General features: G+C 34.0%; 1 protein-coding gene across 1 annotated transcript in view; it reads right to left on the bottom strand.

Annotated features, from left to right (window-relative positions):
* Nucleotides 1-915: 915 nt before the first annotated feature.
* The window catches only part of LOC107663353 (uncharacterized), a 37,255-nt gene continuing 24,863 nt past the window's right edge, over nt 916-13,307 (bottom strand). The window contains exons 4-6 of the mRNA XM_016453561.1: nt 7,716-7,831; nt 5,394-5,436; nt 916-966 (exon numbers count right to left, since the gene is read on the bottom strand). Coding sequence (XP_016309047.1) covers nt 932-966; nt 5,394-5,436; nt 7,716-7,831 — 194 coding nt within the window. The 3' untranslated portion in view covers nt 916-931. The remainder of the gene's footprint in view (nt 967-5,393; nt 5,437-7,715; nt 7,832-13,307) is intronic.

Raw genomic sequence — 13,307 nt, 5'->3', positions numbered from 1 at the left:
TACATTATATTATATTATATTATATTATATACAGTTCAAAAGTTTAGGATCAGTGTCATTTTTTAATATGAGTTTTTATTTTTTAAATTATTTACGCATTAAATTGATCCAAAGTGACAGTTAAAACCTTTGTTATAAAATTCTATTTAAAATATGTGCTGTTCTTTTGAACTTTCTATTCATCAAAGAATTCTGAAAATAAAATGTTAATAAAATGAAAATAAAAGAAAATCTTGTTTCCACAAAAATATTAAACAGCACAATTGAATATTAGCATATATAATAGCAAATCAGCATATTAGAATGATTTCTGAAGGATCATGTGACTCTGAAGACTGGAGTAATGATGCTGAAAATTCAGCTTTGATCACAGCAATAAATAACATTTGAAAATATATTCAAATAGAAAAGTTATTTTAAATTGTAATCATATTTTACAATATTACTGATTTCACTGTAGATTTTTAAACAAATTAAAATAGAATAGACTCAAAAGCATTAAAAATCTTACAGACCCAAACACTTTTAGTGTAAATTTATATATTGTATACATGTATTATATAAAAATCATAAAGTATAAAACACCAAATCAAACAACTTTTATTTTAAAGTTCACTTTTCAAGCAAAATAGTTCACATGTGATTTAAAAGCTGTTGCCAGATGTTAGTGGATCATGTTCATAGTTAATGTGCTAAACTCACTGACTTCATTCAGCCACTACAAATCACCAGAATAAAAGTCATTGAGCAACAGAAAAGCTCTTGATTTGTGTGCAAACACAACTTTAATAGTTTGCATCCAATGCAATTCATTTATTTTTAAGTCCAAATACTGAAGTCTTACACGTAACTTTTGACAACTGCACGTATGCTGTAAAAGGCATCAGAAAAGCCATATACTGACACTCGGAAGCAGGTAGTGAACTCTGGCTTACCTGGGCGCTTCAGCGATGCAGTCAGGCAGAACTGCAAACAGAAAAAGAGAGAGAAAGAGTAAACACACGTGTTTACATTTCCACTAGCGAGACCGGCCCCTCCAGCACCTGCCTGTGATCCTTCACACACCTCTCGCTTTAATGTCACACTCAGACGGACACAATGACGAAGGCTCCTGCTGACTCTGTGAGAGACGCTTATGTTGAGGATACAGCTCGTGTGGCATACAAAACATCATAAATAAACTTCCTTTATGTGCTCTGAAAGTATAGCTATGGATAGTAGCAAAAAAAAGATGCAAATCCAAACAAAACACAGAGATGCAAATAAGGCTTCAGGTTTTTAAACCGCATGAGAGGATCTGGCCTTGTCCAGTATCAGCTGACTGGATTTAGCTAAGATTTCAAGTAGTGCTGATGGGTAAACAACAGCCTCGCAAACTCAATAAATCACACAGATGAGAGGTGCATGCAGTCATGCAGGTTTGGAACAACACAGCGGCAAGAAAATGATGACAAAATCTTCACTTTTGAGTGAATTGTCCCTTTAAGGTCAAGCATTCTGGGTAATGCCTCTTTTAGGAAGTAGTGCTGACTGTCAAACAGTCAATAGGCAACTAGTTCAGTCTTCATTATAAGATAAAAAAAAAAAGACTTAAAATGTGCCATTATCTAAAGGAGATATTTTATTATATGACTTTTGTTGGTGCAACACAAAGTAATCAGATCGATTGAGTCTTATAAAATTTATTTTATATAATTTTCAATATATAATTTGTATATTTTTGACTTGAATAAAACCATGTAATTTAAATGTTCCAACATGATGCACTTTTTTAGGTAAAACATGGTGAAAAACATATGAGATGGATTGACTTTGCATTTGATCGCAAAACTTTTGCGTTCTATCGCAAATCATTTGCATTCTCTCACACAACTATTGTGTTCCGCCAAGAAACTTTGCGTTCTCTTGCACAACATTTGTGTTCTCTCATGAAACATTTCCATTTTCTCATGAAAATTTTTGTGTCCCCCCCAAAAAACTTTGCATTCTGTCATAAAACATTTGCGATCTTTCACGACACATTTCTATTCTCTCAACTTCATATTCTTTTGTAAAACATTTGTCTTCTGTAATGAAACATTTGCATTTTCTCACAAAATGTTTGCATTCCCCCAAGAAACTTTACATTCTCTCAAAAAACATTTTCACAAAACATGTCTTCTAGCCAAATTTTTACGTTCCCTTAAAAAACTGCGTTCTCTCGCAAAACATTTGCGTTCTCTCATGAAAGGACATGTTTTTATTTGCGTTTTCTAGCCAAATTTTGCGTTCCACAAAAACTTTGCATTGTCTCGCAAGACATTTGTATTCTCTCATGAAACATTTGCGTTTTCTCAAGAAAATGTTTTGTTTCCCCAAGAAAAGTTGCATTCTCTCAAAAAACATTTGCGATCTTTTGCAAAATATTTGTGCTCTCTCACAAAACATTTGTTTTCTAGCCAAATTTTTCATTCCCCAAGAAACTTTGCATTCTTTCGCAAAACATTTGCAGTCTCGCCAATTTTTGCATTCCCATTGAAACTTTTAATTCCCTCACAAAACATGTGCACTCTCTTCTAAAACATTTGTATTCTTTTGTAAAACATTTGCGATCTTTCTAAAACCATTTTTATTCTCTCTTAAAACATTTGCGATCTTTTGCAAAACATTTGCAATCTTTCCCAAAACATTTGTATTCTCTTGTAAAACATTTGTATTATCTTGTAAAACATTTGCGATCTTTCGCAAAACATTTGTATTCTCTCATAAAATATTTGCGATATTTCGCAAAACATTTGCTCTCTCTCACAAAACATTTGTTTTCTAGCCAAATTTTGCATTCCACAAGAAACTTTGTATTCTCTCAAAAAACATTTGCAATCTTTCTCAAAACATTTGCGTTCTCTTACAAGACATTTTTCTTGCCAAATTGTGCATTCCTCAAGAAACTTTGCATTCTTTCGTAAAACATTTGTGATCTTTCGCAAAACATTTGAGCTCTCACAAAACATTTGTTTTCTAGACAAATTTTGCATTCCCCACGAAACTTTGCATTTTCACGCAAAACATTTGCATTCTCTAACAAAGCTTTTGCATTTTCTCACAAAACATTTTTTGGCAATTTTTCACAAAACATTTCTATTTATGAAATATTTGCGTTTCTAGCCAAATTTTTGCGTTCCCCCCAAAAAATGAATTCTCTTGCAAAACATTTCATGAAACATTTGCGTTTCCATAAGAAACTTTGTGTTCTTTTGCTAAGTGTTTGTGTTCTCTCACAAAAGAAAAATATTGAAAAAAAAATTGAAAAACACTGCAAAAATATTGCATTCTCTCTCTCAAAATTTTTTTTGAGTTTCGTTACAAAATTTCTGCATTCCCCCAGAAAACTTTGCATTCTCTCGCAGAAGATACAAAGGTTTCCTGAAAAGTTTTGCAAGCAAATGCAAAGTTTCTCAAGGGGAACGCAACATATTTACAAGAGAAAGCAAAAGTTTTGCAAGCGAACACAAAAGCATTGAAATACAATCTTTCCTCCCATCACCATGTTCCTTCAGTGGCTCTGTACATTTTCATAATCTCGCAGACTAAATAAAAGGTAAGGTAAAATGAACACTCTCTGACAGGAATGAATTGTTTTATATTTCATAGAGCATGTTTAGGATGTGCAATACTTCCTCTTGGGGCAAAATTAGCAACCAATTACACAGTGTAAGACAATACACGTATCTGGATTTGCATAGGGAAAAAGCTGGTTCACTTTACTAAACAGTGTTTAACAATCACAGCTCTGACAACATGATATACTCAAAGCCTCGCTGTGAACCTAGTCTCACGAGATGTACAGACAGACAGAGAGAGAAGGAATGTGTGTCAGTGGGAGAGAATGTCTCGTTCACAGCTTCACCTCAATCCCATGGTGAAGACTCAATAAAACACCATCATGAATTTTTACCGGCACATTAAAGGGCCAGGCGCTCATGAGAGGTACAGGACGCGGCTCTAAACACTTGAATAATGATGTCCCCTGTCATGCTTTAGTCACTCTTTCCATTCACGATGCCCTCCTTAACTCGTTTGAAAGAATATTGCCACATAATGAAGTCACTGTCTCTGCATAATGCATCGCCGCGGCAACCGTACCTCTCTCCAGCTAAAGAGGATTAATATTAAAATTGACAGATCTGATGTGAGACCGTTAAACTAACACTTCGGATCAAATGTGCGTAGGAAAAGGGTGCGTGCGCACACGTGAGGAAACCAGCCTGTCAGAAGGCCGTCGCTGAGGCATTATGGGAAATGTGTTCACCTTGTTTATGTGAACTTTGTACGGGGCAAATATAATGCATCCCTGCATGTTTATAAAAACCAATAATGCACTCTAAAGAGTGGTATGAGATTATGTTTCATAACAAGTGCTTAAAATACATATTATGTTGCAGAGTTATACAACTTTACAATGATATGAAAGACTTATTACGTCATTAAACTTCATATAATGCTAAACAGATCAGTAGTTAATGTTGATTAAAATAAGAATATAAAAATATGTAAATAAAAGTGGACATTTCTAACTATTTGAATAAAGACTATTGAGTATGCATCAGTATATATACACATGTACAATGTACACATGTATATTCAATACAGATTTTTTGATAATTATACTGTATACTATGATAATAAGTATGAATTTTCTTATTGGAACCTTAAATTCATTAAATTAAGTCATAATAAATAATAATTTTTTACTTCACAGGATTTTAGTTATAAAACTACATATAACTAGATTTTAGATATACAACTAGATATTATATTATAATAAAATAAATATATAATATAAATATGCAATATATTTTCTAATTATATTATAATAAATAAATATTATGTTGCAGAGGTAATGAGTAATACATCTTTAAAATGATATAAAACTTAAATATTTTTAAATATTTTAACCACTAACATTATTTAAATGTATGTAATGCTAAACAGATCAGCAGTTAATGTTAATAAAAAAAATGTATATAAGTATGCACAACACACAATGTTAAATATTCAATACTGAAATATTGAAATACAAAATATACATAATTATCAACTGATCTTTTGATAGTTATACTGAGTAAAATGCAAAAAAAAATCAAAACAAGATATAGCTACTTGATTTGAACCTTAAAACATAATGAGTTAAAATGTATTTGCCTAATATAGTCAGATTGATTTAGTCATAATAAATAACAATTTTTACTTCAATAGATTTTAGATTAAAAAAAACACTGAACTAGATTTGAGATATAAAACTAGATAATAAAAACATTATTATATTATACATAAAACAGATTTAGTATATATTTATACAAATTATTTTATTCTAACTTATTTTATACATTTGTAAGTTATGTTAGAGCACTTACCATCACATGTTTCACTATGATTCTCTTCACTGTCAGACTCCATCTGGAAAGAGAACGGGAAAAAAAAAACAGAAAGTTAATAACAAATCGCACTTTTCAATTTCAGAGATTTATAATCCTGTTTAATAACTCATCTCAACAGGATCTCATCATCAGAGTGACGGCTAAGTTCCTGTCAGTTTAGGTTATTAACAAGTAAGCCAGATTAGTGTCGTGCAAAGAGTTTATCGCACTGCACGCATGTTATTTCACAAACAGCACACCTGCATGGGCTCACAACTTCAGATCTTACAAAAGAAAGTTTCAAGCGACAGGATTACAGTAAATAACAGTAGTAAAAACCTAATCCAATCAATTCCGCGACTCCTGGCGCGTGCGATGAAGCGTCAGCACGAGAAACGAAAGGTCAGTGAACTTTACGACAAATAAAAAGGGGAAATTTCACACAGTAGATCAGCTCCATTACGTGCATTGTGTGGCGTGCTTCATATTTTGGCTTGATTTAATTGACTTAGAAACTACAGCAACAAACTGCCAGCGCAGAGAGAACAGCCAGACAGGCCTTCACTTTTAAGAGGGTGAGACAGTGGCGAGCACAAATATAATAATGCAAAAACCAGCGACAAACAAAAGTAGTAGTGTGTGTGTGTGTGTTTAGACAAAAAGAGTTGTTAATACCGCAGCACCTACTCACTCTCCCTCTCTCTCTCGGTTTCTCTCTGCCAGCAGTGCCTTGCTGATCCCAAATAAAACCTATTAAATGTAATTATTCTGGGCTGATGGCGCTCTATAGCGGTCGGAGGGTCTGGTGAGCTCGGTGAGTCACTGGCTGGGCTGTTACTTCGCTTATAATGGGAAACATGACTCCTATCTCCCCTTCTCTCGGCTTGGCTGTTGTGATTGAAGCCACTGACCTGTCATACATTTATAATAGGGGGAGCAGGTGTGGCATTGATGGACCTTAATTTCCTTTAATAAACCTTTTATGTGGCCCACTCTTAATGCCACGCCAGCCCTCTCCCGGCTCCCGACGCGTAATAGCTTCATTACTTTTGATTACTGGGGGCCCCTATTGAGACAAACAACTCCCAAACACTATAGATTACATTCTGTAAAAACTAATGTACCTGATTAGTTCATTACACTCGCTCGCTCGTGTACACATAGATGCGCGCTAACGCACGCCACGCCAGAAGTGGCCCATCGCTTCCGGATGGGCTTTTCTGAACGCCTCTTGAAAGCCCAAACTATTAAAAACTGCCAGAGCCGGGTTTTGTTTGGTGATTTTGCTATTTTTTCGGTGGGAGAGTGAAAAGAAATCTTTTATTAGCCCCACAAGCACTGGGGTTTATTGTAACAAAGGGGACGCAGATTTCCAGGCTTACGTAATTTGATATTTCTGATATTCTGAGCGGAAACTTTGACATGAGGAGGAGAGAGAGCGATCAGGCAACAGCTGGCTGCTAACAATCCCTTAAATTACACCGTCACCACCTTGCAAAACCGAACCATGTCAACAAGCGCCGAGAACCTCAGGTAACAAGTCGGTTTTGAACTGAAACAACTTTGTAAATGATGGCCCAAGTGGTTCCCGAGCCAAATCACAAACTAGTTTTAATATAGTAGAATTATTATTGCACAAGCTAAACATTGTCAGAAATCTAAAATAATCAAGTTTATTCATATTAAATAATATATTTGATTTGAATAAAACCAGTTCATTTCAATCAGAGCACATTTAGGTTTCCGAACAAAACATTTTTGCTGTGTTGTACATCTACAATCATTTTTAAATGATTGTGCATCATATAAATATGAAAAATACACGCATAAATATCATTTATACTAAAACTTTAGCAAACAAAAAATGTGTTGATAGTTATGCATTTAAAATGGAAATCAAATTAAGTGCATTCTCATTGTTACTGTCTAAAGCTCACATAGAAAATGTTATAAAAGTGACCAAATAAAATGAAACACAAAATAAAATTAGATAACATTATATACAATTCTAAGTAGTAAATATGAAATAGTAAATAAAATAAAATAAAATATTCAGAACTGGACAATTTTACTGAACTTGTTTGTGCATTCAAAAACTGCCAGTTTTAAAACAACAGATGTTGCATTCAACATGTTTAACTGTTTGGTGCAATATTTTTATACTTTCATAAATGATTAAGCAGCATGTAAATACACACAAACATGAAAAATAGAGGTGAGTCCACAAAATGATATGTAACATACAAACAAGAACGTATAAACTACACCTGCACATGTGAGATACTCTGACTGCTCTGTAGAAACAATGACTAATTTTACCTTAGTTTGTTTGGCCTGTAATGAATAAGATGTTCTGCAAGGTCCCCACGGGCCGCTCTGGTTACTGCACACACGTTTCTTCAGCTGTTCTAAGATGTTAGTGTGACATTCATGCTCTGAGGGCAAAAAATGACAAAAGATGTCAGTGACAACTTGAATTACGCTTGAGGTGTTTACAGACTATTTTTGAATCGCTAGTGTGAAATCAATTTTTACATCACAAATGTGTCCTTAAGTCAAAACATGTTCACAAAAAACAGCAGTTATGTAGACATTTCTGATTATCGACACACTGTAAAACATTCAAATGTGCAGTTTTTACTCTTAAAAGCAATTTGTACTCAATTGTAACTCGTAATGCATTCCATCTGCTTTAGTCAAAACACGAGTAATGATAAAACATTAAAATGTGCATATAAGTGCAGTCATATAAAATAATATAATTAATGACACGGTGTAAAACATTAAAATGAGCATTTGTTACTCTAAAATCACTGTAACTTAATCCATTCAGGTTGCTTTAGTAAAATTAAATGATATGATTAATGATACACTGTAAAAGATTAAAACGTGCAGTTTTTACTTAACCTGTTAAAAATCACTGCACTCAGGTTGCTTTAGTGATGTTAAATAATATGATAAATGACACACTGTAAAAACATGCTGTTTTTAGTCTAAAAAGTGATTTTTAGCTGTTAAAAATCACTGTGTAACAATGCACAACTCAGGTTGCTTTAGTTATATTAAATAATATGATTAATGACACACTGTAAAACATTAAAATCTGCCGTTTTAGTCCAAAATAGATTTCTATCTGTTAAAACTCAATGCACTTGGTTTGCTTTAGTCATATTAAATAATATGATTAATAACACATGCTGTTTTTACTCTAAAATGCTATATCTACCTGATTTGATTTACAATAAAAATAAAAAACATTCAAAAAAACCTCAATGTAGTCAGGTTGCTTTAGTTGCTTTTGATATATTTAGGTTGTGCATGCTGTTTCAAGACACAGTTCATTTATTGAATTCGCTTCTGACGACTACACTGTAAAAAAAAAAAATTCTGTGACATTTACGGTAAAATACCGGCAGCTGTGGTTGCCAGAACTTCACCGTAAAAAATATGGTAGCAACATTTTAGGTTTTACAGACTTAACTTAAATTCACAATAAAATACCGTATTTCATTAACTGATGTAATATTAATAAACCAACATATTGAAGTACTAATATCTGTTTTGAACCATTGTAATGTAGTGATAACCACCAAAAACTGGTGGTGATGAGAAAGTCACGTGATGAACCAAAGCTCATCGCAAACAGTTTTTCTACAAGCTGAGGAGGGCAATACTTGTATATAGAAGGTGCACAGTGTCATTCACACAAACACTAAACCCCATCACGGTGACACACTTGATACTGAAATAATGCAATAAACATTAATTTAACAACATTAGATGTAAGATTAAACCCTAATGTACACAACTGATAAGAAAAAAAAAACTAAGAAGAAACATGTTATTTCAACAAAAAAACATCAAATATGAAGTGTCATACAGGGAATTCTGGGAGTGTCAATTTACAGTTTGTCACTGTAAGTTATACAATGACTTTTTCTTTCACTTCCAAAAACCGTATTTTTAACAGTATTTTACTGTAAAATTACATTTTAAGAGTATGGAAACTTGCTGTTAACCGGTTAACAGGTTTTTACTGTAGCATTTTTACAGTCTTTTACTGTTAAAATCACAATCATTTTTTACAGTGTACATTTAGAAGTTGTTCGGATAGAAACACTAACTGTGAACATTTCAAACGGTGCCGTGGAGAAACCTGGGAGCGAATTATCAGACAAGACCTCATGTGGCTTTCTTAACAAGATGCAAATTGATTGCTTGACAGAAATCAAATAGCTCGTGTGTAATTAATATGGTTAATCCGGGAAGAGTTTTGTGTGATTGCGTGCATCGGGACAATTTAAACGCTGCGCTACACAACGCCTGAGCTCCGCTATTGGTGAGCCATTCATGCCTGTTGGCTTTGAGGGAGAGAAAGAGAGAGCTTTGTGTTAATTATGGCTAAAAACTCCCAGCATCTTTTACCCCCCACCACCGGGGACGAGGAGGGGCCCCCTCATTAACATAAGAAGAAAGACGGCCCATCATCTGCTGAATCATTATAAGGGGGTTTCTCTCAGCCCCTTCTGCACGCAACCAGCGTCCCTCTGAGGGCCGGGCCGCTAATGTGCATGGCCTTGCGGTCTCTAAGGAGAAAGCGCTTCCTGATTCGGCGTGCGCATGTCTGCGTGTGTGTATGCGGCCGGTGCTCTTTGCCCTAACCCATCTGCTCTTTTTCTCAAAGCCCCGTCTGAGCCGAACGAGAGTTGCACTTTACAGCCTCTGAGCATCAATGGGCGGGATTCGTTTCAAATAACGACACGGCGACCCTTAAAAACGCACATACAAAGAAGATTAGTGTTAACATGCGCAATTCCTTAGTAGAAAAAATGAATGGCATTTTGTGGTCAAAACAAAAACGCACACACGCTATGATTAAGATAGAGCATTTCTACTCTTTATCACATGAATGCTAGCACCACCAAAATAAGACAAACAAACAGACAAGTGCACAATGCATATGGTAATTACGTTTGTTATCATCACAGCTCATCTGATTTAACTGCTCAAAGGACGACTGCTAGTAATCAAACCTCAAATCATCTTTATCTTTATAACGGCATGCGCAGAAATGGGTTAAATTACAAGTTTGGAGACAATACTTGTGGTATCCTGTTGATTAGAACAAACAAATCATGCATTGACAGTTATGCACTTACAATTAAAGTCTATGGGGAGAGCAAGTACAAGCTTAAACACAAGTTGAGTTTTAACTTGTATTTCACCAAGAATTATATTTATTTTAAGTATTCGAATTCATTTGAGGTTATTAGTAACCAGATGAGTGTCATTGACGTATTTTTAGATATATCAAACACTATTATTTTTTGGGATGTTAGACTTGAGGATGTGGATACAAAAAAGGGATACAAATTATTGCAAATAATAGCAGTAAAAAACTAATTCTGTGGTTAAATGTTAGAAACTGATGGTTAAAAATAAAACAAAAATAAAAAAAGTCTCATATTAGTTTCATTAAGGTACTATAATATCTTTTATTAATATCTGAATTTGTTTTTGATTTTTTATATTTTCCATTTTCTTAATTCAAGTTAATGTTTTAGTATTTAAGTTGTTTTAATTTTTATTTGTACTAGTTTTTTAGTATATCTATAAAGCTTTTATTAATATTTATTTCATTTTTAGTTATTTTAGTATCAAGTTCAACTAAATGAAAATGAACAATGTAAAATAAAATAAGTTTTTAACTTTTAAAAAATATATATTTTATGTTATTTCTAATAATGTTTATTTTATTGCAAGTAACAACATTTATTTATTTATTTATTTAGAATAATAATAACAATGACTTATAACAGTTCTCCCATAGACTTCCACACTTTTTTTTTTTCGTAATCAAAAATATTTATATTGTATTTAATATGCATTTAATTCAGAAATAAATTGCCTAGTCCAGAATATGCCTTTAAACCTTTCAGGCAAGTTTTTATTAAACATGCATGCCTTTTTTTATTATTATTAAAAGTCCTCTTTCACTTGCATTAAGATTTTTCTTTGCATCTAGACTTTGTGAAACGATAGAGGGTGAAAAATCAGTAAGAAATAAGCATAGCAAACATTGGAAGCGCACTCAGTGCCCTTGTCCTTCCTGAATGACTGTTATGATTAGATTGTACTTTCAGTGTAATTACGGAATAAGCACTATGTGGCACTAAACAATGAATAAATAAAGACCTCCAGCTCTATCTCCACCCAGACACCTCCCTCTCTCCCTCTCTCTCTCCTTCCAATCACCTTTCCCCGTTTTCTTCTCCTCTCTCCTCTCTCTCTCCATATCACCTGTCTGTGCTCGTATCGCGCATAGAGAGTTATGAAGACACAGGGTCTCACTGCAAGGTCACCCGCTCTCTTTCTATCTCTCTCCCTCCCGCTTTTTGTTCATCTGTAGCGTCTGGCTGGAAAAGGGTTAAGCCAGGAATGGATTTAATTATGGAATGAATGGAATCACAATGCGCCTGCAGCAAGTTTGTGCCTCCTTATTTATTAAAGCTGCTGATGGTCCAGGTTTGATGAGCCACTTCGGGCGTAATTGAGTCATCATACAAAGAGGGTTCCACGCATTCAGAGAGGTTTTATCAGCTGCAAACAGACCTGATTACTGGCAATTACACTCTGATCTAGGAGGATGGTGGTGGGGGGCGCGAGGGGTAACTTGTGTGTTTATAGTTTACCCCAGGAATAATTTCCACATTCATTTTACATGCTAAGTGTTTTTCTGTTGCGGCGTAATAAAGCGCAAAGCAAGAGATAGTGGCGTTTTACTTTCATTTTCCCCCTGTGCTGAATGTCTTACTGTAACCGAAAAAAGGGGGAAAAGAAGAAGAAAGGAAGAAAATAATTGTGAATCGGAAAAGGCAGTTGGGGGTTTTGTTTACACACTCTTTGAAATAAAAAGCGAGTGGGGGTGTGAAACAAACAAATTGGGTGGAGTTGAGTACAATCCATTACGCATTATTAGTGAAAATTAATTAAATGCACCTCAAAGATTCGGTCAAAATAAGACTGATCGAATCTAAAAAAAAAAAGACGTATAAATATTCACAATGATAAAAAGCTCACCATTTAGGCCTTCTGCATAAAAACAAAGACGGAAAGATGGGAAGAAAAGAGGCGCTCCAGATTAGAAGGGGCGGGTGTGTGTAAACGCGAGATATCAGTCGCCGTGTAGTTCATGCCAGAGACTTTAAACTGTGAAATCTGAGAACTCAAAAGCTGCTATTTTAACTTCTGTTAGCTCCTGGAATAGGAGGCTATGTTTTCTTTCTAGGGCAAGCATAATTAGTTTCAGTATAATTACCTTAAAGTGCATCATCTGTCCCTAGGTCTAATGTGGGAGTAACTTCAAAGATACACTTGTTTCCAACTGTTTAGAGCATTTCTCATCTGATAAATTATTCTAGGAGAAATCTGCCAGCGAACGCCGATGATACAAAAAATGGTTGTTTGCGAGGAAAACGGGCGTTCGCAGAGATTCAGAGTTAAAGCTCATGCAAACAATTCTGCAAAAGTGACCAAATAACATAAATACACAAATAAACTATAGAGTCATTTAGAGGAGCACAAAAATAGATAAAAGACTCCCAATGACTAAATACAACTTTACTGTTGACAACTTTAGATCATGACTCATTATAATGCAAAAAAAAGAAAAAAGATATTTCACACTAGCATTCAAGTTTTCTACTTTAAAAATACCAGCTAAATTTTGAAGTAAAAAATATAATTTTAAATAAAAAGAAACTTAAATCACATAATTAAATTAAATACATAACATATAAAAAAATATCTGTTTTTATAATAGTTTTTTATAATAAGGTTCAGAATGGAAAATCTGCAATAAAGAAATAAATAAATAAATAAACAAGCACATAAATGAATTATATAAATATT

This window comes from Sinocyclocheilus anshuiensis, unplaced genomic scaffold, assembly GCF_001515605.1.
Source record: "Sinocyclocheilus anshuiensis isolate Anshui unplaced genomic scaffold, SAMN03320099.WGS_v1.1 scaffold2333, whole genome shotgun sequence".
NCBI classification, from domain to species: Eukaryota; Metazoa; Chordata; class Actinopteri; order Cypriniformes; family Cyprinidae; genus Sinocyclocheilus; species Sinocyclocheilus anshuiensis.
This window is presented reverse-complemented; position numbering and strand designations above follow the sequence as displayed.